Source organism: Coffea eugenioides, chromosome 10 (assembly GCF_003713205.1).
Source record: "Coffea eugenioides isolate CCC68of chromosome 10, Ceug_1.0, whole genome shotgun sequence".
Taxonomy (NCBI): Eukaryota; Viridiplantae; Streptophyta; class Magnoliopsida; order Gentianales; family Rubiaceae; genus Coffea; species Coffea eugenioides.
The window spans coordinates 23,231,643-23,259,161 of NC_040044.1; the positions used below are offsets into that span (position 1 = coordinate 23,231,643).

Below are 27,519 nucleotides of genomic sequence, written 5' to 3' on the forward strand. Positions count from 1 at the left end.
TGCCGAACTAGGCTTAGCACAAAACATGAAAGTTGTAGAGAATGACATTTTATGGTTTTCTACAAAATTTCAGCTCAATCAGAGCAACGTAACCTGTGAAAAGATGAAAATACCCTGACAGCCCAAGGAGTAAAATCAGTGGATAGTTTCGACAGTACACCAAGTTGGTTGCATTTGTTCACCTAGATACGTACTGAACTAGCTTTTAGTCAAAACATTAAAATTTTAGTACTTTGTCTTAGATTTTCAACACCTCTAAGAACGCCTTAAACGGACTTTGGTAGCATGAGATATGGCCATTTGGAGGTAGTACGGTTAACTGGCCGGTTAGTTGGGATTTGGTTCTGTGAATTGGGAATTTGACTGGGTTACACTGGAAATTGGACTAAGTGATCTTCATCAAAATTGTATCCTTTTGTCTTAGCTTCGAAACGGTATAAGTTGCACCTCAATCCGATAGGCTTAGCTTCGGTTGTGTCCATTACGTAAAAACACGTCAAATCTACGCTCGAGGACTAGAGAAATATACTTGCAACTGGAGTAAGGGTTAAGAGTGATTACCACTTGAACTATCTAGGATATTTGAGTCTTCTTTTTTCGAGGTATATAAGTAAGGATTTGGCCGAACTTGTACCCTTGAGAAATACAACCATGACTACTAGAAATACGTTTTCCTTGTACTTTTGACTCAAATGGCATTTCCAAGTATAAATGTTACAAAGTTATATAGTTTGAAAAGCGAGCGAGTGTTTCACGAATATTCTCCAAGTGAATTTCCATGTCTTGATTCTTATTGAACGAAACGTCTACGTTTCGAACCTTAGTTGATTTTTAAAGTTCTGAAACAAAGTTTTATCGCAGATTTGGACTCCGAACCCGGAGTATAACCCAGACGTGATTACTAGGGGCACTTCATTTTGGTGAGTGCTTCCAAATACCTGATTGAACTGGACACTTGTTTCCAATACTTGATCAATATGATTAAATGATATATGATTGGCTTGATCGGGCAAGAGTGTACTTTATCGCACTTGCCCTTATTTGATATATACTTGTTTATTGTTGAAATTGAATTGATATACTTGTTCATGTTGTGCGCACTTCCTGGAATTCCAGAAACCCTGCGGCAAGTTACTCGAGTCGAGCCGGCAAGGGCTTGGTCGATTGGGTAACGAACCCTGGGTCTCTTGTTTGTCGAGTGGAGTGATATCTCCTCGACTAATCGGTATACTCGAGTATTACCACCCGTGTTTATTGAGGATTTTGGGCCCAGTAGGGGGTTTGAATGGTGGACGGAGAGTAGTGTAAGTGGTGCTCTACTGGATTGGTTACTTACTTGAAGGTTGACGGAGTGTCAACTATTACTTGATCAAGCTCTGGTGATGCACTGGGAATTTGGCTCCTGAGAGCCTTCCGTATCGTTATATTTTGGAATGATTATTGCTTATTGGATTATTGATTCTTCTGAAAAACTTTTACACTCGCTCATTTTGAGATTGCTACTTGAAGGGTTATTGCTCACTTTTATGAACTCTTCATGCTCTTTACTTTGCTATATCAAAAACTTGTACTTATAAATAATGGTCAATTTGCTATTTGGAACCTCGCTGGGCTTTTAGCTCATTCCACTCCATTTATTTTCCTTACAGGAGCTACGAGCGAGGAGTGAGACGTGTACAGACTAACGTAGTCTAGTTGTTTTGAATTTTGTAATTGTACTCGCACCAGTCGCTCGATTAGGGTTGAATGTACTGAGAACTTAAATCTTTTGATATATTTGGGACTGTATGGATGGTTGAGATAGAAATGAATGCATTCGTATGTTCCAAACTTGGGAACCGTTATTTCGTTTATTATTGAGGTTGCACATTATTTTAATTGATGCGAGTGAGTGAGTCCTGGCGAGAGTTGGGCAGGCGGTCCGCTAAACCCTAGGGTACGCCTAGGGGGAGGTGGGGCCGTCACAGATGGTATCAGAGCTCCTATTGAGCTCGTACCGGGAGAAGGTTCTCAGACTGTGGGGATTGGCTTGTTAAGTGTGGAACAATTGTCTATTGTTGGGGACCTTAGATATGTATGTTAGGTAGGAATCTCTAATATGTGTGATTTGCTCATGAGCCTGGCCAGCTTGAGTGGTGAATTATCATATTTTTGGATTCTTGTCCCCGAGTACCAAAGAGTGATACCTTTACGATAAGTTGAGATCTTGAGTAATATTAGGATAAGTTTGGATGGCGAAAGCAAAGGCACGGGGAATGCGAATAGTCTGGACTTGAAATATATTGAAGATATTCGTGGGATTTGGGATCCTTATTATTCACGTGCTTCACGTTTTGATTAAGTGTAGTGCCTGAGCAATACCTAGGGTTAATGTCCTATAGGTTATGTGACTTATTTTGATTGAATGTGTTGCATTACCCCTGTTTTATGATTTGGAAAGGTTTATTTGAGCCTCATTTTATTCTGTTTATACTTATCTTGTATCATTGATTAGTTGGCTATATTGCTATAGTTGATTAGCCGCGAAACATGGAGGGTAGAAGAAGTCAAGCCAGGGGAACTAACCGAGGACGCAGTCCTAGTCGTGGCCGTGGGGGCAGACAAGCACAGGAACCGGTGCAAGAATCGAGAGAGAAGAGAGAGGCAACGATTGAGCCACAACCTGGACCCCAGGTTGTAGAGGGAGATCAAGTGGCAACTGCAATCCAACAAATGACTAATATTCTGGCCCGTTTAGTGGAACAACAGGGACAAGCCCCTGTAAATCAACCTAGGGATCTCAATATGGGACAGGATAGGGCCTTTGAGGGATTCCAGAAGTTCTCTCCACCTAAGTTCTTGGGAGGACCAGACCCGGAGGGAGCCGAGAGATGGCTAGAGGCCATGATCAACATCTTTGCCACTTTAAACTATGCAGAGGATAGGCAAGTACAATTCGTTATTTTCCAGTTCGAAGGTCCAGCCAGGGATTGGTGGAACCTAATTAGGGCTAAATGGGAAAGAGAGAGTACTGCATGGACTTGGGTGAACTTTGTACGGGAGTTTAACGAGAAATACCTCCCACCTATTGTCTAGGAGAAAGGAGAAGATGATTTTATTAAGCTCCGTCAGGGAACTTTGAGTATAGCTGAGTATGAAACCCAATTTACGAAGTTGTCAAAATTTGCTCCTGAATTGATAGCCACGGAACAAAGAAGGATAAGGAGGTTTGTGCAAGGGCTCAATGTGAAAATACAAGAGGCCTTGGCGGCGGCCCAAATTAATACGTTTACGGAGGTTTTGGAGAAGGCCCAACGAATAGAAATTGCTAGGGCACAAGTGAGAGCTTTTCATGCAAAAGGGAGAGGTGCGCCTGGTGGAAGTCAAGGGCAAGGACAAGGTGATTTAGATATGCCACCCTCTAAGATGGATCGAGGAGATGGTGGTGAGAAAGTGTCAGGGACATCTAAGGAAATTACTCCAAGAGGAGCCTCGCGTGGCAGGGAGAAAGCAGGAGGTGCCTTACAAGGAGGTCAAACTCGAGTACCTTGTGGGTACTGTGGAAAGGCCAATCATACGGAGAATGATTGTTGGCGAAAGGCGGGAAAATGTTTATGGTGTGGTAGTGCCGAGCACCAGCTTGCAACTTGTCCCCGTAGGTCACACCTAAACCCTGAACAAGCAAATGTAGGATGGACTAAGCCAAGAGTGCCAGCTAGAGTGTACGCCTTGGACCAACAGGCATTACCTGAACCATCAGAGATAGTAGTAGGTACGATTCGTGATTTCTATTGTTTAACTAAGGTTTGGCTATAGTGAGATCTAAGAGCTAGAAATGAAAATACAAGAAAATACCCTACGTTATTTAGGAGTGCATGGATGAATTTCGAGAACAAAATTCTTTTAAGGGGGAGAGAGTGTGAGAACCCGTAAAATTCCTTATATTTTTCTTAAAATTGCCCTTATATTTAGGAATTATTCATTTATTATGGCCCTACTACCCAATCACCCTACAATAAGTGTAAATGGATATAGAAGTAAGGGTTTCGTTGTCCGTTTTCAAGTTACAGTGAATTAGGGTTTACACGTTTTTTCGTAGTGTGACTATTCGGTACGGAGTGAGGATCAAATTTGGTAGGTAAGAGTGACTTTTGGATGAGGAAATATTATATAATTAGAAGTGATAATAATAAGTTAGTGATTAGAAGGCAAAAACCCTAGTATACGTGATTTCACAAAAATCGGCTCGAACCGACGGATATCGATCACTACCGATTGAACCCACCACTTGACCACCACTTCCCTACCACCACATACCCTTGATATTTTTGCGAATTATCCCCGCCCTCATCCTCAGCCATATGGCCGAAAATTGTGGCCAAAATGCAAGGAAAAAGAAAGCAAAACTTCGATGGCTTTAGTGGTGACAAGTGTCAACCATCTATGGTTCCTTGACCAACCTCTTGTCTTGCCTTCTTATCCCTTATTTCAGCCCAGTTTCCCTCATTTCTTTCTCTTTTTGGCCGAGAGCAAGAAGGAGCAAGAGACTGAAGAGAGTTTCAGTCTTCTACCTTGAATCTAACCTTTTAAGTGCAACTAAGAAAAACTAAACCGATTAATTCCTAGTTTGAAAGTTTGGGAAGCTAGGGAACCAAAAATTTCAAGGAGAGGTGAAGGATCATCCTAGCAAGCTCTTGTCTTGAGGTATAATGGCTGATCAACCTTTCTTTCTCCATTAATCATGATTAAGTTGGGTATTAATGGTAGTATTGTGCTTGTGATGCTTGTTTCAAGTGATTTTGATGATTAGATGGATGACGTTTGAGTTAGGGTTTCTTGTGGGTTAGGAGTTGTATGATGCATATATGTGGTATATGATCTTTTAAAGGTAATAGTAGCTGTAGTTTCAAGGTGAAAATATGAATTATAGCTTGAAATAACAAAAATTCCAGATTTCTGGAAAATTTAGCTCAGTTCTGCCCGATTCTATTTCATCATGTTAGAGGCCGAACTAGTCTTAGCAGAAAACATGAAAGTTGTAGAGAATGACATTTTGTGGTTTCCTACAAAATTTCAGCTCAATCGGAGCAACGTAACCTGTGAAAATATGAAAATACCCTGACTGCCCTAGGAGTAAAATCAGTGGATAGTTTCAACAGTACACCAAGTTGATTGCGTTTGTTCACCTGGATACGTACTGAACTAGCTTTTAGTCAAAACATTAAAGTTTTAGTACTTTGTCTTAGCTTTTCAACGCCTTAAACGGACTTTGGTAGCTTGAGATATGGCCATTTGGAGGTAGTACGGTTAACTGGCCGGTTAGTTGGGATTTGGTTCTGTGAATTGGGAATTTGACTGGGTTACACTGGAAATTGGACTAAGTGGTCTTCATCAAAATTGTATCCTTTTGTCTTAGCTTCGAAACGGTATAAGTTGTACCTCAATCCGATTGACTTAGCTTCGGTTGTGTCCGTTACGCAAAAACACGTCAAATCTACGCTCGAGGACTAGAGAAATATACTTGCAACTGTAGTAAGGGTTAAGAGTGATTACCTGTGACGTCCCGAAAAAAAAAGAGTTTGAGAACCCGGAAATTTTCTAATTTTCTAGGGTTTATTTTATTTAATCGCCCGCCTTTTCTACATTTTCTTGATTAGAAAAATTCCCCAGATAAAGTTTATGAGCAAAAATAGTTTTAAAATGATTTTTCTAGTATCGGTTAGTTTTTGAGAAATTAAAAGCGTATTTTGGACGTGGGACCCGCAAGTGCGGTAAATGCATTATATTTTTGACAACTTGTTGGATTTTTGTATTAAGTGATATTATTTTACAAAGTGTTAAGATATTTGTATTGGAGAGACAAAAAGATAAGTTTTAAACCTAAAGGTGACAAGTGTCACCATTTGATTGGGCTTACCTTAAGACCTTTCTTACCAGTGACTTAAATAACCAAAAATGACCCAAAATATCTTCATTTCTAAGCTTCATATGGCTGACCACCTTCAAGCAATAAGGGAAGAAAAGCTCTCCAATTTCTTTGCTCCAAGCTTGCTTAATCTTCACTTTTAACCGTTTAATTTTAGTTTTACTCCATAAAACCTCTTCACTTAGTGTTTGTGAGTTGTTTGGTGGAGTTGTTTGTAAAGTTAAGGTGACCGATAGCTCTCTCTCTCTTGTGTTCAAGGTAAGTTGTGAAGAACCACCCTCCTCCCTTAATTGATGCTTAAATCATGCTTAGAGGTTGTATGAGATGCAATTTTATGGATTAAATCTTGAGTTTTGGTTGAATGATGAAGTTTTATTATTTTTGGGGATTTTTCTGTTTTAATATAAGCATGATTGTGTGGCTATCTATGATGATTGGAAATGGTATATAATGATTCTAGAAGGCGGAAAAAGTGGAAGATTGCAAGTAAATTCTGTTTTGGAAGAAATCTGGAAAATTAGGGTTCTTGGTTCTTCATTCTGTCCGAAATTTTTGGTCCTAGATAGAGGCCGAATTGGCCTTGGCTTAAAACATAAAAGTTGTAGGGAATGATATTTTAAATGTTCCTACAAAATTTCAGGTCAATCGGAGTAGTGTAGAATGAGATAAACCGAAATTACTATTGCTGTTCTGGGTTCATCAGGATGTTAGAACTGCGTCTGAAATGGGTTGTTTTGACTGGAATTTCTTTGGATTTGGTTGTTGAGGTCTTCTGATGAAATGTATATTGATGCCCTAGCTACCATATGCCTTTGGAATTTCTGCATTTGGACCTGTTTAGACTGAGTTGTACTGATTACAGTATAGTGTGATTTGCAAACCTGCAATTACGGTTCTGGTTTGGTATTTTGCATATTTTACCTAGTTGTGCTAGGATTTGGACTGAGTGGCCTTCTACATTGTTGTAGCCCTGGTTCTTAGCTTCGAAACGGTGGGTCTTGGACCTCCATCCGATACTCGTAGTACCTTTGGTACCATTACCGCAAAATGACGTCAAAACTGTTTTTCTGGTTTGAGCTAAACTTTCATTTCCGGACTTTTCCCTAGCTTGACTTGTACTAGTACTACTTGGAGCTTGCTGAATGGCTATTGGATGAACTTGTTGTTGTGTGTGTACCTTTGGGACTGGCTTAGGATATAATGAAGCCGTGATGGCTGGAAAAGTTAGCAAATTCAGGGGAAATGCTGTCCGAATTTGGAATGGGCTTGATTGCTTTGCGTTTGTGCTTTAGGGCTTGGACTTGAGTGAAGTAATGCAATATGATGGATGGTTTCAGAGCCGTGGAGGTGAGTGACCTCAAACTATTTCTAAAATTATTTATGAACCATTTCTTGCATTATTTGCTTTTGAACTGTTTTCAAAGTTACTTTTGGAACTGTTTTCTTGCATATCATGCGTGCTTGCATATCAGTGTCTTGTTATTATTGATTTTGCTTTCAATGATTGTTAAAACGAGTTTTCTAGGCGAGTGTGTACTTTATCGCACTCGACCCTAAATAAATATGAAATTTTCAATGATTAATGATTAAATGCTACTTGCGCATGAATGTAAGCCTTTTGGGTTGAACTGGCCATTGCCCCTTGTTACCGGTCGTCTCGAGCCAGAAGCGGACTCGGTCGGGCGACTAGGAACTTGGGTGAACGTTTCGGTATACTCGAGTATTACCTTGTAGGTTGGTGGAGCCTGGCCAAAAGCCAGGGACGGGGTGAATGAATGCACGAATGAAACCCAATGAAATGAAATGACAGGAGAACGAACGTATCCTTTTCATGAATGTTACTATTGCTTTCCATTGTAAATGTTTCTTGAATTATTGATACTCCATATTGAAATGACATTATTGAAATGAACGATTGTGAAACTGATTTGATAACTGATTTTACTGGTTACTCGCTGAGCTTCTAGCTCACCCCAAAAATATTTTATTCCCCTCCACAGGGCTCAAGGCGAAGGAGTGGCTTGTAGTGTTTATCATGGATTATATCATGTATGGATTGAACTTGGATTTCCTTTTGTGTAATCGTTCATATTGGGAATGTATTGAATGTTTAGAATTGATTGGATGTGTAATAGTCTAGCTTTGGACTTCCTCCTGTATAATAGTTGGTATCAAGGATCAGAGTGGCGCAGTGGAAGCGTGGACGCTTCGCTTTTGATATGTAATTTTTGAGGAATTTGATGTAATATATGAGATTTATATTGTAATATTTGAGGTTTATTCTTGTAATTCAATTGAGGACTTTAGTGAACGACTGAGTCCCGGCGAGAGCCGGGCAGGCGGCCCGCCAAACCCTCTGGTTCGCCTTAGGGGGAGGTGGGGTCGTGACATTACCACTTGAACTATCTAGGATATTTGAGTCTTCTTTTTCCGAGGTATACAAGTAAGGATTTGGCCGAACTTGTACCCTTGAGAAATACAACCATGACTACTAGAAATACGTTTTCCTTGTACTTTCGACTCAAATGGCATTTCCAAGTATAAATGTTACAAAGATATATAGTTTGAAAAGCGACCGAGTGTTTCACGAATATTCTCCAAGTGAATTTCCATGTCGTGATTCTTATTGAACGAAACGTCTACGTTTCGAATCTTAGTCGATTTTTAAAGTTCTGAAACTAAGGCTGCGTTTGGATTCCCTGTTTTTGGGGGTGTTTTTGAAAAACAATACTGTAGCAGTTTTTTAAAAACACGCATTGTCGTTTGGATTGTTGTTTTTGAAAAACTCTTATTTTTTGAAAAACACATGCGTTTGGATTGAGCTGTTTTTGAAAAACAGCTTCGTTTGGATTAGCTGTTTTTGTGGGATTTTTTAAAAATAAAACTTTACTGTAGCAGAGTTTTTAGAGCATATTTTGGATTGGATGTTGGAAAATATTTTGAAATATTTAAGAATATAAAAGTTTTTAGAAAATATTTTGAGATACATTCTTGAAAATTTTTTTTAAAAAAATAAAACTAATTTTTTGATTACCTTTTATAGTACTTTTTAAAATTTTTTATTGTATTTCAAAAACTAGTTTATGTGTAACACCCCCAAAACAGGGGATCTAAGGGTCCAAATGTGTAATTGGCCAATACGTTCGCTATGTTTGCAAAATATTGGCCATTAAATTATGTCCCCTCCCGCAATTTCCTAAAGTAGTTGGCAAAGTTTCAACCAAATTTTGCACTGTAAAAAATGTGCCTAGAACTTAACTCGGTCATGACTTATTCGTACGTCACCATTCACAAACTCACGTGAACTAAACCGGCAAACTGAATACTTACTGAGGTTGTAGAGCAAAGTATGAGTCCGCAAATATAATTCAAATGTGCAAATCCCTGGACAAGCAATAACACAATTAACTGGAGCCAAATTAAAAGTAATCCCTCATTCACCAGGAACGTGAATTAAACATTTAAGTACAAATCGGAAGCTGATTTAACACACTTTTGGTCCTAGGCCAAGCACTAGAGTCTAGTTATTAGCATTCACATACATGTGCGCCGCCATTGCCCGCCGATCTTCATTCCAGTTATCTATGCCCTGCTGCGACATATCGATAGGTTGACCCATCTGCACTTGTTCCCCTGCTATGTGTGCATCTGCAAAGGCACCATTGATCGCTTCTTCATTGAAGTACTCATCATTCGGCACATAATCGCGCATAAAATTGTGAAGAGCACAACATGGAAGCACAATATTATTTTGCGTTGCTATCAGGTAGTTCTGCATTGGACCTTTGAGTATTGGAAATCGCTTCTTAAGAACTCCAAATGTACGCTCAATAATATTCCTAACTGATGCATGTCGCCTATTGAACAGCGCTTTAGCTGCTCGCTCATGAGGTGTGCCACGTGCACCCCTAAACGGAGCCATAAACCCCGGCATATTTCTGTAGGCAGCATCTACTGCATAATATTTTCCTGTTGATTTAATGATAGGTTTCATGTTATAGCCCCTACTCATTTATTACGGAAACAAATGCTGTAAATAATCTGTCAAATACATAAGAGACTATTTCCTACTGCCTTGTATTATAAAAGTAATTCGTTACCAGACATATTCTAAAAAGGCATTTCAATTAAATTACCTTGCGGTGGCATTGGAAATCCTGAGGCCGGATCAAGCAAGGTCTCTTGGAGAATTCTGGCATCATGAGCACTACCCTCCCAGCCGACCCGAACAAAGACAAACCGCATATCATGATCGCAGGCAGCAAGTATATTCTGGGATAAGTCGCCATGCCGATTTCTGAACCTCTCTCTTACCTCTGCTCTGCACCAAGCGGATACGTGGGTCCCATCTAAAGCTCCCACACAATCCTATATAAGTGAAATAAGTTTGGCTATAAGTTTCACATGCTCGCAGAAACCTACATGAAAGTGCATGTCCAACTAAAAATGAGATACATACTCGGAACCACGGCATGAGCAAACCATTGTTCAAGATCCGAGGATGCGTGTCATCGACGTTTCTTGGCCTAACGAGATCACGACCTAGCCGAACCAAAGCTCGTAAGACACGATGAACGTGTCGATCAATCGTCTCCGTTGAGTGCTGGAACCGCTCGGCTAATACCCGGTGCCGCTCATCATGGCTCAGGCACATTAGGGTTAAAGCAACGGATTCATGTACCCCCACTCTTTGAGAAGGATATGCATGCCAGTAACCCCGATTAAGCAATAAATCGCACAACAAAAGGAATTGAGGAACATCCAAGCGCATATTCTGAATAATTCGGTCTTCATGTCCGTTAATAATCTCAACCACATAATCTCTCCCTGACAGCGCGCTATCTCGTACTCTTCGTCTTCTTGGGACCTGCTGATGTGTATCCTGGAAAAAGAACATGAAACCCAATAATACGACGTACATAAGGATGTTGTCGAGCTCCTCATCATCTAGCTCGTCATCCAGTTGACCTCCTTGAATGTGCCCATCGTTGTCCATCTTCGCACAGCAACAACTTTGAACTCTGAAATTGGCCAAGTGATTGAAGAACATTAAACCCTATTCTAGTAGTACAAGTGAAATATTATCAACCAAGAAATAATAACCTCAATTGATACAAATTCCAAGAAATAATTATAAAGAAACAAACATCCAAGCATTATATATGTGTAATAACACGAAAACATTAGGTTGATATCCTCAATATAATGCAAAAACGGTGTAACTATGAATACTAAAAGAGGAAATAAGCACATAATTCCTCGTATGTTAACTCACAACCTCATTTAAAGGTTGATATCCATGTAAACCAATTGAGTCAATTGCTGAAATCCCCAACAAATTCTACTAAATAAGTTCAACCCATTATTATAAACACTCACAAATAAATTAATAGCAATATCCTCAATATGAAGAAAAAAATAGACAAAACCCTATGCCTAAAATAACCTGAAATATTCTTAATCATAGATTAAACAAGTGAAATAATTAAACAAGTTCAACCATTTATTACAAAGTGTCAAAAGTGCAATAAGTAAATCTCCTAACAAGTTTATTTTATATATAAGTTCACTTAATAATTATAAACACTCACAGGCACATTTGGGGAACGCCAATAATATAATGGATCCAAAAAATGTCAACTATCCTTGTACACAGGTGAAATAATTAAACAAGTTCAACCATTTCATATAAAGACTCACAAGTTGAATAAGTAAATATCGTACAGTGTGTAGCAAACAAGTTCAAATATTATTTTGAAAATAACTGAATAAGGAGTTTAAGCAGACATTAACCTAGCTAGAGAAAATAACTGTGAGTAATTAATACTAGAAAACACGAAAACCTGCCAATTTATATGGCAACTATGAGTACACAAAATATTAGCCATTGCACTTTTACGGGGCCACAATTGATATTTAGTGAACATCAGCCAATATTGCTATCCCCAGCACAAGTAAATTATGTAAACATTCCCTGAATGGCACAAGGATAAAATGATAACAGGCCCCGGTGTGAATGTGATAACAGAAAAACCCAAAGAATAGATATTAAATGATGCCAATAAAATTAATTTAGGAACATGGCTCCCTAATATATACGGCATTGCACTATTTCCTAACAACCAATACTGAGAAGCACTACTGCAACCAATATTGAGAAGCACACTCAAATTATTTAACACACGATGGTCCCTGAACATGCAGATGGTATTCAGAAATAACCTGAACCAGCTCCAAATGTTAAAAAATATACAAACAAAGATGACCATCGGCTCACAAAAAAATGTAGCGGCAACTCCTGTCACACAAAATGAAAATCCGTGCACCATTCCCAACAAATAATATATAGTAAACAATTCAACCAACATTTATAAACGCAACCAAATAAATTATCCGAAATTTTTGTAACCTCAACTTCATCTCACAAGAAAAAAAAAACTAAATTGGGTCCACGGTACAGTAAAGAAATGAATAACACAGGCCAATGTCAACTCCAAGTACATAAATCCAAACGAATAGATCAAATCCATTTAAGGCATGGGGAAAACTAAGACGAAGGCTGCCGCAATAGTTTTGGGCTGGATTGAACGACATGCTAAGGGGGGGGGGAGGAAGCCTCGATGTCTGACAAAGGCAAGGCGGTCCTCGTCGTCCGCGCATAAGAACCAAATGAGACGCTCATGCCGATTCCTTAGCAGATCAGCCATCTGGAAGCGCACACTTCGGTCCAAATTCAGACTGCTCAAAGTGGCCAAAGCAGCCACCAGCTCCTCGTCTTCATCAACTGGAGCCTGTTTGCTCTTAGCAGGAGAAGAGACCGAACCGGAGATCCCAGAGCTCCCTTTACCGCTCAATCGTGTCTCGATGCTGTCTAAAACCCGGACGTATTTCTGGAATTGGGGGGAGGACGGCGCAAAGAATGACTCAGTTGACATGTCCCCCGATTTGCGCTTTCCTTTGCCCTTCTTAACCTTCTCTTTCCCTTTCCGGGTCACAGGAACGGCATCTCCTCCATCTGATGAATCGACATCCACAACCCCCTTGCCCCTACCTCTGCTCGCAGCGTGTTCCATTTCCAATTCATCGCCCGAATTGAGGGGCGATACTCCAAAGCCGGCGCTAAAATCCCCAGTAGCCCCCTGATTCATGAAGACTTCTTCAAGCAAATGGAAGACCAGACAACACCGGTTCCTAAATCTATTGTATCCCTGGTTGACCTACAAAAGAAGAAAACAGGTTTTAAAAATAAGCAAAAGCCCAATTAACAATTTAACACAACAGCTGTTAGGAACAAACAACTTTTACAAATAAATAAGGCAAATTCCACAGCTGAACAATACATACAACTAATAATGGTCAAAAAACCTACCAAAATTCTATAAACCAAGCTTATAAAAGAAAATATATAACGATAACAGCGTATAAGCTAAAGGATAGGACTAAGTATTATACCTGAAGTAGATGACTCCATCGCTCATCATCCATCATGAAGGTGAAGTTGGTTGAGTCCCAGCCCATACCAGTGCCACGCTTCTTGAACGAAATGTAAAGCCTAGTTAAGTTCTGAAGCGCATAGTACTTCGACCGAATAGTATCGCGGGGGAATGAAACCCCGAAAGTCTCAGTGAGCATCCTAGTAATCTGAGGGACAACGTGGCTCCCGATGGTCTGTGATGATATTTCCCCATTCCTATGCATGTTCAGAAGCTGTTCAGCAATGGCAGTTTCCATCTTCGGCGTGAAATTGATACGTTCCTTAGGACCTTTTGGTTTGGGCATCTTTGTTTTCTTTAGGAAAGTCAAAACCAGAAAACAGGCTTAGGGTCGCCTTAAACGGGAAATTAGATACAATCTAAGCCAATATTGGGACAGCATCTACAGAAATTTTTCACCTAGTCAGTTATAACTCACCTTGAAGTAGTTTGTTATACAAAGACGCAAATCGTTTTCTCCCGTAGCCGAATATAAAGAACAACGGATAGCACCCCTAGTCGTTTGCAAAGCTGTAAAATATCATCCATTTTAATGTACCAAGCAAATAAAACAGTTCCAAAATAGAAAGTGAAATTCAGGTCAGGTTATCATATTATGGGACAAAACTCTCACAGGTCCAAAACAGCTTCACATAAGAACTAGAGCCAAGTTTCGAATAAGGCCAGCTTATGTTGCATTCAAAACCAAATGAGTCACAGCTAAAAGGTCCTCAATTTGCAACCGCTGCGTAGGACTAATTAAAATTTCGCGAGCCCACCCAATAAAACTTCACTAATTAAGAAAGGCAGCTCAAGTACAACAACAACAGCCGCTGTAAATAATCGATATTCCACCAGCTTGGCCCAGCATATCACAGGGGCCATATAATTTCAGTAATCCAATTGCAATAACTCAAGAAAAATAGCAGTGGTGCTTAATATGTAAATCTCCCAACTGATCAAATTTCTTACACAAAATTAAAGTGTAGGAACAAATACCCTATTCACAGATAACAGGCATTAATATACGGATCAATTTAAGCTAACAGCTCACAAACTTATCAACTATCTAATACTTAGAAAATTAGGTTGATATTCATTTAGTTAACACGATGCATATATACCATGAGTTGCTGCTAAAATATCTCCTATGCGCACTAGAAATGGGCAAGTGCAGACAAGCTAAATATTTTTTTCTGGGATACGTGGGTATACGTCCCCTGTGTCCTGACTAATTGGGCATTCTCAAAAAGTATATGCGGGGAAGAGAATTGAAAGCAAATAAATGGTGAAGATGCCAGTGTGAATTGCAAAAATCAGTTCCAAACCGGAACTGAAGAAAATTACTACCAAAATTACCGTAGATTTGGGGAGATTAAACGAAGCCGGTTTCAAAATAGGTATTCCATTCTGTCTCTACCATATACTATCACCACAATGGTAGTTCAGAGCCCCCAAAACATGCCGGTTTCAAAATTGATTTAAGTACTGTAGCCCTATTAAGTGAACAGTTCAAATTAATTAGGGCCCAATCAAGTGAACAGGTCAACCAACCTCAACGGCGCAACAACTGAGCAGCGGCGGAAACTTCACTCTCCTTCGCTGAGCAAGTAGAATCGCGATCGAAACGCCAAATCCAAGCTGATGGCCAAGCACTGATTACGCTAGTTCGGTACTTCTGATAGAAGTTCCTGTCGCTTCTCGTTCCTTTTTGCGTTGCGGATACTCAGCTCCTTGGTCACTGGTTTGCAAAAACAGCCTTCGATAAGCTGTAAATGCTCTTGGACAAGCTAGGTTCCAACTTGTTCTAGCTGCGCGCCACCAAACATCCACGGATTAGAAGCATATGAGCTCTTAACTGGAGGTGATTTGTGTCCGAATGCGGTCCTCGGTTGTTGCTGTAGTGAAGAGGAAAGTGAAGAAGGGAAAGTTGTAGGTGAGGTGATTGGAGGAACGGGACTTGTTTTAACATTTTGGGCTGCTAAACGGTACCGTATGGATTAGCGGGACTGTAGCATTTTAAATACAACCTGTTGACCATCGTTTGTATATTGACTACAAAACTGTTTTTGGTAAAAACAGTGGAACCAAACGCAGCCATAGTCTTATCGCAGATTTGGACTCCGAACCCGGAGTATAACCCAGACGTGATTACTAGGGGCACTTCATTTTGGTGAGTGCTTCCAAATACCTGATTGAACTGGACACTTGTTTCCAATACTTGATCAATATGGTTGAATGATATATGACTGGTTTGATCGGGCAAGAGTGTATTTTATCGCACTTGCCCTTATTTGATATATACTTGTTTATTGTTGAAAATGATTTGATACACTTGTTTATGTTGTGAGCACTTCCTGGAAGTCCAGAAACCCTGCGGCAAGTTACTCGAGTCGAGCCGACAAGGGCTTGATCGATTGGGTAATGAACCCCGGGTCTCTTGTTTGTCGAGTGGAGTGATATCTCCTCGACTAATCGGTATACTCGAGTATTACCACCCGTGTTTATTGAGAATTTTGGGCCCAGTAGGGGGTTTGAATGGTGGACGTTGAGTAGTGTAAGTGGTGCTCTACTGGATTGATTATTTACTTGAAGGTTGACGGAGTGTCAACTATTACTTGATCAAGCTCTGGTGATGCACTGGAAATTTGGCTCCTGAGAACCTTCCATATCCTTATATTTTGGAATGATTATTGCTTATTGGATTATTGATTCTTCTGAAAAATTTTTACACTCGCTCATTTTGAGATTGCTACTTGAAGGGTTATTGCTCACTTTTATGAACTCTTCATGCTCGTAACTTTGCTATATCAAAAAATTGTACTTATAAATAATGGTCAATTTGCTATTTGGAACCTCGTTGGGCTTTTAGCTCATTCCACTCCATTTATTTTCCTTACAGGGGGTACAAGCGAGGCATGAGACGTGTACAGACTAACGTAGTCTAGTTGTTTTGAATTTTATAATTGTACTCGCACCAGTCGCTCGATTAGGGTTGAATGTACTGAGAACTTAAATCTTTTGATATATTTGGGACTGTATGGATGGTTGAGATAGAAATGAATGTATTCTTATGTTCCAAACTTGGGAACCGTTATTTCGTTTATTATTGAGGTTGCACCTTATTTTAATTGATGTGAGTGAGTCCTGGCGAGAGTTGGGCAGGCGGTCCGCTAAACCCTAGGGTACGCCTAGGGGGAGGTGGGGCCGTCACAGATGGTATCAGAGCTCCTATTGAACTCGTACCGGGAGAATGTTCTCGGACTGTGGGGATTGACTTGTTAAGTGTGGAACAATTGCCTATTGTTGGGGATCTTAGATATGTGTGTTGGGTAGGAATCTCTAATATGGGTGATTTGCTCTTGAGCCTGGCCAGCTTGAGTGGTGAATTATCATATTTTCGGATTCTTGTCCCCGAGTACCAAAGAGTGATACCTTTACGATAAGTTGAGATCTTGAGTAATATTAGGATAAGTTTGGATGGCAAAAGCAAAGGCACGGGGAATGCGAATAGTCTGGACTTGAAATATATTGAAGATGTTCGTGGGATTTGGGATCCTTATTATTCATGTGCTTCCCGTTTTGATTAAGTGTAGTGCCTGAGCAATACCTAGGGTTAATGTCCTATAGGTTATGTGACTTGTTTTGATTGAATGTGTTGCATTACCCCTGTTTTATGATTTGGAAAGGTTTATTTGAGTCTCATTTTATTCTGTTTATACTTATCTTGTATCATTGATTAGTTGGCTATATTGCTATAGTTGATTAGCCGTGAAACATGGAGGGTAGAAGAAGTCAAGCTAGGGGAACTAACCGAGGACGCAGTCCTAGTCGTGGCCGTGGGGGCAGACAAGCACAGGAACCGGTGCAAGAATCGAGAGAGAAGAGAGAGGCAACGATTGAGCCACAACCTGGACCCCAGGTTGTAGGGGAGATCAAGTGGCAACTGCAATCCAACAAATGACTAATATTCTGGCCCGTTTAGTGGAACAACAGGGTCAAGCCCCTGTAAATCAACCTAGGGATCCCGATATGGGACAGGATAGGGCCTTAGAGAGATTCCAGAAGTTCTCTCCACCTAAGTTCTTGGGAGGACCAGACCCGGAGGGAGCCGAGAGATGGCTAGAGGCCATGATCAACATCTTTGCCGCTTTAAACTACGCAGAGGATAGGCAAGTACAATTCGTTGTTTTCCAGTTCGAAGGTCCAGCCAGGGCTTGGTGGAACGTAATTAGGGCTAAATGGGAAAGAGAGGGTACTGCATGGACTTGGGTGAACTTTGTACGGGAGTTTAACGAGAAATACCTCCCACCCATTGTCCAGGAGAAAAGAGAAGATGATTTTATTATGCTCCGTCAGGGAACTTTGAGTATAGCTGAGTATGAAACCCAATTTACGAAGTTGTCAAAATTTGCTCCTGAATTGATAGCCACGGAACAAAGAAGGATAAGGAGGTTTGTGCAAGGGCTCAATGTGGAAATACAAGATGCCTTGGCGGCGGCCTAGGTTAATACGTTTACGGAGGTTTTGGAGAAGGCCCAACGAATAAAAATTGCTAGGGCACAAGTGAGAGCTTTTCATGCAAAAAGGAGAGGTGCGCCTGGTGGAAGTCAAGGGCAAGGACAAGGTGATTTAGATATGCCACCCTCTAAGATGGGTCGAGGAGATGGTGGTGAGAAAGTGTCAGGGACATCTAAGGAAATTACTCCAAGAGGAGCCTCGCGTGGCAGGGAGCAAGCAAGAGGTGCCTTACAAGGAGGTCAAACTCGAGTATCTTGTGGGTACTGTGGAAAGGCCAATCATACGGAGAATGATTGTTGGTGAAAGGCGGGAAAATGTTTATGGTGTGGTAGTGTCGAGCACCAGCTTGCAACTTGTCCCCGTAGGTCACACCTAAACCCTGAACAAGCAAATGTAGGAGGGACTAAGCCAAGAGTGCCAGCTAGAGTGTACGCCTTGGACCAACAGGCATTACCTGAACCATCAGAGATAGTAGAAGGTACGATTCGTGATTTCTATTGTTTAACTAAGGTTTGGCTATAGTGAGACCTAAGAGTTAGAAATGAAAATACAAGAAAATACCCTACGTTATTTAGGAGTGCATGGATGAATTTCGAGAACGAAATTCTTTTAAGGGGGAGAGAGTGTGAGGACCCGTAAAATTCCTTATATTTTTCTTAAAATTGCCCTTATATTTAGGAATTATTCATTTATTATGGCCCTACTACCCAATCACCCTACAATATGTGTAAATGGATATAGAAGTAAGGGTTTTGTTGTCCGTTTTCAAGTTAGAGTGAATTAGGGTTTACACGTTTTTTCGTAGAGTGACTATTCGGTACGGAGTGAGGATCAAATTTGGTAGGCAAGAGTGACTTTTGGATGAGGAAATATTATATAATTTGAAGTGATAATAATAAGTTAGTGATTAGAAGGCAAAAACCCTAGTATACGTGATTTAAGAAAAATCAGCTCGAACCGACGAATATCGATCACTACCGATTGAACCCACCACTTGACCACCATTTCCCTACCACCACATACCCTTGATATTTTTGTGAAATATCTCCACCCTCATCCTCAGCCATATGGCCGAAAATTGTGGCCAAAATGCAAGGAAAAAGAAAGCAAAACTTGGATGGCTTTAGTGGTGACAAGTGTCAACCATCTATGGTTCCTTGACCAACCTCTTGTCTTGCCTTCTTATCCCTTATTTCAGCCCATTTTCCCTCATTTCTTTCTATTTTTGGCCGAGTGAAAGAAGGAGCAAGAGACTGAAGAGAGTTTCAATCTTCTACCTTGAATCTAACCTTTTGAGTGCAACCAAGAAAAACTAAACCGATTAATTCCTAGTTTGGAAGCTTGGGAAGCTAGGGAACCAAAAATTTCAAGGAGAGGTGAAGGATCATCCTAGAAAGCTCTTGTCTTGAGGTATAATGGCTGATCAACCTTTCTTTCTCCATTAATCATGATTAATTAGTTGGGTATTAATGGTAGTATTGTGCTTGTGATGCTTGTTTCAAGTGATTTTGATGATTAGATGGATGACTTTTGAGTTAGGGTTTCTTGGGGGTTAGGAGTTGTATGATGCATATATGTGGTATATGATCTTGTAAAGTAATAGTAGTGGTAGTTTCAAGGTGAAAATATGAATTATAGCTTGAAATAACAAAAATTCCAGATTTCTGGAAAATTTAGCTCAGTTCTGTCCGATTCTATTTCATCATGTTAGAGGCCGAACTAGTCTTAGTAGAAAACATGAAAGTTGTATAGAATGACATTTTGTAGTTTCCTACAAAATTTCAGCTCAATCGGAGCAACGTAGCCTGTGAAAAGATGAAAATACCCTGACTGCCCTAGGAGTAAAATCAGTGGATAGTTTCGACAGTACACCAAGTTGGTTGCGTTTGTTCACCTGGATACGTACTGAACTAGCTTTTAGTCAAAACATGAAAGTTTTAGTACTTTGTCTTATCTTTTCAACGACTCTAAAAACCCCTTAAACGGACTTTGGTAGCTTGAGATATGGCCATTTGGATGTAGTACGGTTAACTGGCAGGTTAGTTGGGATTTGGTTCTGTGAATTGGGAATTTGACTGGGTTACACTGGAAATTGGACTAAGTGATCTTCATCAAAATTGTATCCCTTTGTCTTAGCTTCGAAATGGTATAATTTACACCTCAATCCGATAGACGTAGCTTCGTTTGTGTCCGTTACGCAAAAACACGTCAAATCTGTCTTTTGTTAAACTTCATTTCCGCACATGTCGTTAGCTTGATTTTTGTACTTGTATTACCTTGAGCCTATTGAACGGCTGTTGAAATGAGTTTGTGTTGTGTGTAACTTTGGATTTGATTGAGGAAAATAATGAAGCCGCAAATGGCTAGAAAAATTGGTAAATACAAAGAGCATGCTGCCCAAATTTACGCTCAAGGACTAGAGAAATATACTTGCAATTGGAGTAAGGATTAAGAGTGATTACCACTTGAACTATCTAGGATATTTACGTCTTCTTTTTCCGAGGTATATAAGTAAGGATTTGGCCGAACTTGTACCCTTGAGAAATACAACCATGACTACAAGAAATACGTTTTCCTTGTACTTTCGACTCAAATGCCATTTCCAAGTATAAATGTTACAAAGTTATATAGTTTGAAAACTGAGCGAGTGTTTCACGAATATTCTACAGGTGAATTTCCATGTGTTGATTCTTATTGAACGAAACGTCTACGTTTCGAACCTTAGTCGATTTTTAAAGTTCTGAAACAAAGTTTTATCACAGATTTGGACTCCGAACCCGGAGTATAACCCAGACGTGATTACTAGGGGCACTTCATTTTGGTGAGTGCTTCCAAATACCTGATTGAACTGGACACTTGTTTCCAATACTAGATCAATATGGTTAAATGATATATGATTGGTTTGATCGGGCAAGAGTATACTTTATCGCACTTGCCCTTATTTGATATATACTTGTTTATTGTTGAGAATGATTTGATATACTTGTTTATGTTGTGCGCACTTCCTGGAATTTCAGAAACCCTGCGGCAAGTTACTCGAGTCGAGCCGGCAAGGGCTTGGTCGATTGGGTAACGAACCCTGGGTCTCTTGTTTGTCGAGTGGAGTGATATCTCCTCGACTAATCGGTATACTCGAGTATTACCACCCGTGTTTATTGAGGATTTTGGGCCCAGTAGGGGGTTTGAATGGTGGACGGAGAGTAGTGTAAGTGGTGCTCCATTGTATTGGTTACTTACTTGAAGGTTGACAGAGTGTTAACTATTACTTGATCAAGCTCTGGTGATGCACTTGGAATTTGGCTCCTGAGAGCCTTCCGTATCCTTATATTTTGAAATGATTATTGCTTATTGGATTATTGATTCTTCTGAAAAACATTTACACTCGCTCATTTTGAGATTGCTACTTGAAGGGTTATTGCTCACTTTTATGAACTCTTCATGCTCGTTACTTTGCTATATCAAAAACTTGTACTTATAAATAATGGTCAATTTGCTATTTGGAACCTCGTTGGGCTTTTAGCTCATTCCACTCCATTGATTTTCCTTACAGGGGGTACTAGCGAGGCGTGAGACGTGTACAGACTAGCGTAGTCTAGTTGTTTTGAATTTTGTAATTGTACTCGCACCAGTCGCTCGATTAGGGTTGAATGTACTGAGAACTTAAATCTTTTGATGTATTTGGGACTGTATGGATGGTTGAGATAGAATTGAATGTATTCGTATGTTTCAAACTTGAGAACCGTTATTTCGTTTATTATTGAGTTTGCACCTTATTTTAATTGATGCGAGTGAGTGAGTCCTGGCAAGAGTTGGGCAGGCGGTCTGCTAATTCCTAGGCTACGCCTAGGGGGAGGTGGGGCCGTCACAGATGGTATCAGAGCTCCTATTGAACTCGTACCGGGAGAAGGTTCTCGGACTGTGGGGATTGACTTGTTAAGTGTGGAACAATTGTCTATTGTTGGGGATCTTAGATATGTGTGTTGGGTAGGAATCTCTAATATGGGTGATTTGCTCTTGAGCCTGGCCAGCTTGAGTGGTGAATTATCATATTTTCGGATTCTTGTCCCCGAGTACCAAAGAGTGATACCTTTACGATAAGTTGAGATCTTGAGTAATATTAGGAAAAGTTTGGATGGCGAAAGCAAAGGCACGGGGAATGCGAATAGTCTGGACTTGAAATATATTGAAGATATTCGTGGGATTTGGGATCCTTATTATTCACGTGCTTCACATTTTGATTAAGTGTAGTGCCTGAGCAATACCTAGGGTTAATGTCCTATGGGTTATGTGACTTGTTTTGATTGAATATGTTGCATTACCCCTGTTTTATGATTTGGAAAGGTTTATTTGAGCCTCATTTTATTCTGTTTATACTTATCTTGTATCATTGATTAGTTGGCTATATTGCTATAGTTGATTAGCCGTGAAACATGGAGGGTAGAAGAAGTCAAGCTAGGGGAACTAACCGAGGACGCAGTCCTAGTCGTGGCCGTGGGGGCAGACAAGCACAGGAACCGGTGCAAGAATCGAGAGAGAAGAGAGAGGCAACGATTGAGCCACAACCTGGACCCCAGGTTGTAGGGAGAGATCAAGTGGCAACTGCAATCCAACAAATGACTAATATTCTGGCCCGTTTAGTGGAACAACAGGGTCAAGCCCCTGTAAAAAAACCTAGGGATCCCGATATGGGACAGGATAGGGCCTTAGAGAGATTCCAGAAGTTCTCTCCACCTAAGTTCTTGGGAGGACCAGACCCGGAGGGAGCCGAGAGATGGCTAGAGGCCATGATCAACATCTTTGCCGCTTTAAACTACGCAGAGGATAGGCAAGTACAATTCGTTGTTTTCCAGTTCGAAGGTCCAGCCAGGGCTTGGTGGAACGTAATTAGGGCTAAATGGGAAAGAGAGGGTACTGCATGGACTTGGGTGAACTTTGTACGGGAGTTTAACGAGAAATACCTCCCACCCATTGTCCAGGAGAAAAGAGAAGATGATTTTATTATGCTCCGTCAGGGAACTTTGAGTATAGCTGAGTATGAAACCCAATTTACGAAGTTGTCAAAATTTGCTCCTGAATTGATAGCCACGGAACAAAGAAGGATAAGGAGGTTTGTGCAAGGGCTCAATGTGGAAATACAAGAGGCCTTGGCGGCGGCCTAGATTAATACGTTTACGGATGTTTTGGAGAAGGCCCAACGAATAGAAATTGCTAGGGCACAAGTGAGAGCTTTTCATGCAAAAAGGAGAGGTGCGCCTGGTGGAAGTCAAGGGCAAGGACAAGGTGATTTAGATATGCCACCCTCTAAGATGGGTCGAGGAGATGGTGGTGAGGAAGTGTCAGGGAAATCTAAGAAAATTACTCCAAGAGGAGCCTCGCGTGGCAGGGAGCAAGCAAGAGGTGCCTTATAAGGATGTCAAACTCGAGTATCTTCTGGGTACTGTGGGAAGGCCAATCATACGGAGAATGATTGTTGGCGAAAGGCAGGAAAATGTTTATGGTGTGGTAGTGCCGAGCACCAGCTTGCAACTTGTCCCCGTAGGTCACACCTAAACCCTGAACAAGCAAATGTAGGAGAAACTAAGCCAAGAGTGCCAGCTAGAGTGTACGCCTTGGACCAACAGGCATTACCTGAACCATCAGAGATAGTAGAAGGTACGATTCTTGATTTCTATTGTTTAACTAAGTTTTGGCTATAGTGAGACCTAAGAGCTAGAAATGAAAATACAAGAAAATACCCTACGTTATTTAGGAGTGCATGGATGAATTTCGTGGACGAAATTCTTGTAAGGGAGAGAGAGTGTGAGGACTCGTAAAATTCCTTATATTTTTCTTAAAATTGCCCTTATATTTAGGAATTATTCATTTATTATGGCCCTACTACCCAATCACCCTATAATAAGTGTAAATGGATATAGAAGTAAGGGTTTCGTTGTCCGTTTTCAAGTTAGAGTGAATTAGGGTTTACACGTTTTTGCGTAGTGTGTCTATTCGGTACGGAGTGAGGATCAAATTTGGTAGGTAAGAGTGACTTTTGGATGAGGAAATATTATATAATTAGAAGTGATAATAATAAGTTAGTGATTAGAAGCAAAAACCCTTTTTTTTTTTTTTTTTTTTTTTTTTTTTTAATCCGGCTAACCTCGAACACGAGGGGGGACGCCACTCCCAAATTTATTCAAAAATAGACACAAGAGATGTTCTGTTTTGAGATGTTCGCCAGAAGGGCTAAGACAACCGTACATAAGGCATTCGCATCTTATCTAGGCGGGCTAGCCCCTGTATGTAGTCCGGGAGGGTGGAGGCCCCAAAGCTGTGATCGACACCCGTGGAACTTGCTAGATTTGCCAGGGCGTCAGCCACCCCGTTTGCCTCCCGATAGACATGAGAGAAGGTAACCTGGCGACCCAGCGCTAAGGCTTGGATGCGTGAGATAGTCTTCCATAGCTTCCAAGGTACTCGTCCATTGTCATTCACCATAGCCATCAGAACCTGAGAGTCCATTTCAACTTGCAGAGAGTGGTAACCTGTGGAGAGCAACATACCCTCCAGTAATGCCGAGGCCTCCGCTTCCATGTTTGTCCTTGAGCCCAAAAAATAGGAGAAACCACGGAGGACATTACCCCCCGAGTCACGAAACACACCTCCCGCACCAGATGAGCCTGGATTCCCTAGAGATGAGCCATCAACATTCAATTTTACAAACCCCTCAGGTGGTGATTCCCAAAGGACCCAGCGTGGGGCCATCCGCTTCGGTGACGTCAGTCGGAGAAACAAGCCCGAGCGGACCAGCTCCCCGTCATCCTGCGTCACTCGAGCGAAAGGCCGGACCTGGGACAAGTGATGCAGCAGCGTTTGAATATTCCAGCAAACCTGAGTTGGGGTTAAAACAACGCCCTCAAACACCGCCATGTTCCTAGCTTTCCAAAGGCCCCAACAGATTAGCGACGGCAATACCTTGCACAGCTTACCCCGTGCAGAGCCTGGAGGATGACATAGCCACCATTGCTGTAAACGGGAGATAGTGTCGGCCGTAGGCGACTGAGGAACCCACATGGCCCTGGCGAAAAAACTCCAAACCTGAGATGCTAGAACGCATTCCGAGAAGACGTGATCTTGAGACTCTCCATTCAAGCAAAACGAGCACTTTGAGGGGAGTTGGAGGCCAAACCGCTGAAGGGCATCAGGGAAAGGGAGATACCGATTGAGCAGCTTCCACATAAAGACAGCAATCTTGCAAGGAGCACTGGCACTCCATACACACTTCCTAGATCCAAGGCAAGCTCTTTTGGGCCGCAAAGCGTCCCAAGCTAAAGAAATGGTGAAATCGCCAGAAGATGTGAGGGTCCAAGCTGGTCTAGCTCTGTCGTCTAACTCAATTAAGCGGGTGGACTGCGTCACCATATCAGAAACGGACAGCATTCGTCGCCAGACTCTGGATGCTCCACAGACTACCCCATTGTCCTCACTATAACGGGATCGCATGAATAGTGCCCACAAGGAGGAAGAATGGCGGAACTGCCACCACAGTTTGCAGCTGAAAGCCCCTTGTATGCTTTTAAAAGAACGTATGCCAAGGCCATCCTCCTCCACTGGATAACATAGGTTTTTCCAGGAACGCCAATGATGTTTAGGGCCCAGCTCCGTCTGCCCCCAGAAAAAATTGGCCATAAGGCGTTCCAGCTCCTTTAGCACCCCGGATGGCGGGTCCATGACGGCTAACACGTGCGTAGGTATGGCAGAGAGCACATGCTTAATAAGTATGAGTCGCCCCCCCTGGGAGAGGATCTTTTTCTGCCAGCCCGCAAGTTTAGCAATGAATTTATCGATTAGAAATTGGAAGTATTCTTTTTTCCTACGTCCTGCATATAGGTTGCATCCCAAATAAGGAAGCGGCAGAGTTCCATGCCTGAAACCAGTCATCTGTTGAATTCGACGAATCTGGCCAGTTCCACACCGCCTCGATGCTATGAATAAACTCTTGTGATTGTTAATCCGCTGGCCTGTTGCAGTTTGGTATAAATTTAAGAACCGAACCAAATTCCCGACCAACCTTCTATCTCCGCGCGAAAAAATGATGATGTCGTCAGCAAAGGACAAGTGAGTGACCCGAACGCAACCACGTGACGTTGCATAGGGAACCACTCTGCCCCCCTCGACCTGTGCATTCAGTCCCCTACTTAGAGCCTCAGATGCCAGAATGAAGAGGAGGGGGGACAGAGGATCGCCTTGCTTAATCCCACGGGAGGCCTGGAAAAAACCTTTGGACCTGCCATTGACCAACACAGAGAACCAGCTGTGGGAGAGGTTATTTAAAATAGGCAAAATGAATCGGTAGTCAAAACCAAACTTGCAAAGTAGCTGCCGTAGGAACCACCATGACACCCTATCAAAAGCCTTCATCATGTCCAGCTTGAAGATGCAGTTATTTCCCCGTGCCCTCTTGTCAATGGAGGCAATCATTTCTTGCGCCAAGAGCACGTTTTCAGCAATATCACGACCAGGGCAGAAAGCGGATTGCTCCGCAGAAACAATGCCCGAGAGGATTGGCTGCAAACGATTAGCAAGGACCTTTGTAAAAATCTTGTTTACAAAGGTGCACAGGCTAATGGGCCTAAAATCGGCAAACGTAGATGGGTTTGGCTTCTTCGGGATTAGGACAATCAAAGTGCTAGCAATTCCTTTTGGGATCGGAGTCCCAGCTAAAAAATCCTTAGTCGCTGCTAAGATGTCAAGAGCTACGATATTCCAGCAGTGACGGAAAAAAATGCCAGTGAATCCATCCACACCCGGGGCACTATCCTTATCGAGGTCGAAAACCACCCTCTTGACCTCCTCCATGGTTACCTCCCCCAATAAGACATCGTTTTGATGCTCAGTCACGAGCCGCGGAACGTGTACCAGCAGATCATCCACGTCGCTAACCTCCTCAGCTGTAAGAAGACTCTGGAAAAAACCAACCGCTTCCTGGCCAATGCTGTCTTCATCCTCAAGCCAACTCCCCCCAGCATCCTTAATGCGATGTATAGCCAGCTTCGAGCGCTTCTCCCTCACTGAAGCATGGAAGTAGCGTGTATTGCAATCCCCATCCTTTAACCACCGTAGGCGGGCCTTTTGACGCCAGTAGTCCTCTTCCACCCGAAGACTGCGCAATAGGATGCCTTTGGCCCGATGGAGCTCAGCTCTCGCCTCGTCCGTCGGGGCAGCCTCGAACAAAATTTCCTTTTGCTGGACCTCAAACTCGTTCTGCCGAACAGCCTGAAATATGTTGCCAAAATGTTGCCTGCTCCAGTGGCGTAAGCATGCCTTCAAGCGTTTTAGCTTGAAAGCCAACCGGTACATACCATATCCCTGCGTAGGAAGTTCCCAATTGCTCTGCACCGTCGATTGAAACTCCGAGCTAGAAACCCAGAAATTTTGAAACTTAAAAGGCTTGGGAGCACTAGCATCAGCCCCCCGCAGATGCACCAATAAGGGCGTATGATCAGAGGTGGCCCGATTTAGATGCTGGACCGAAGTATTTGGTAGGAAACTGAGCCATTGGTGATTGGCCAGGACCCTATCCAACCGCTTCCATATCCTAGATCCTGACCGAACGCCAGACCAAGTATATGAGCTTCCAGA

The 27,519-nt window shown here is 41.7% G+C and overlaps 1 protein-coding gene across 1 annotated transcript; it reads right to left on the bottom strand.

Annotated features, from left to right (window-relative positions):
* Positions 1-9,425: 9,425 nt before the first annotated feature.
* On the bottom strand, positions 9,426-10,901 carry LOC113750582 (protein ALP1-like). The gene is made up of 3 exons (XM_027294544.1): positions 10,365-10,901; positions 10,042-10,273; positions 9,426-9,874 (listed from the first exon to the last, which is right to left on the bottom strand). Exons 1-3 carry the CDS (start codon positions 10,899-10,901, stop codon positions 9,426-9,428), a joined length of 1,218 nt encoding a protein of 405 aa, XP_027150345.1.
* Between the last annotated feature and the right edge of the window lie 16,618 nt (positions 10,902-27,519).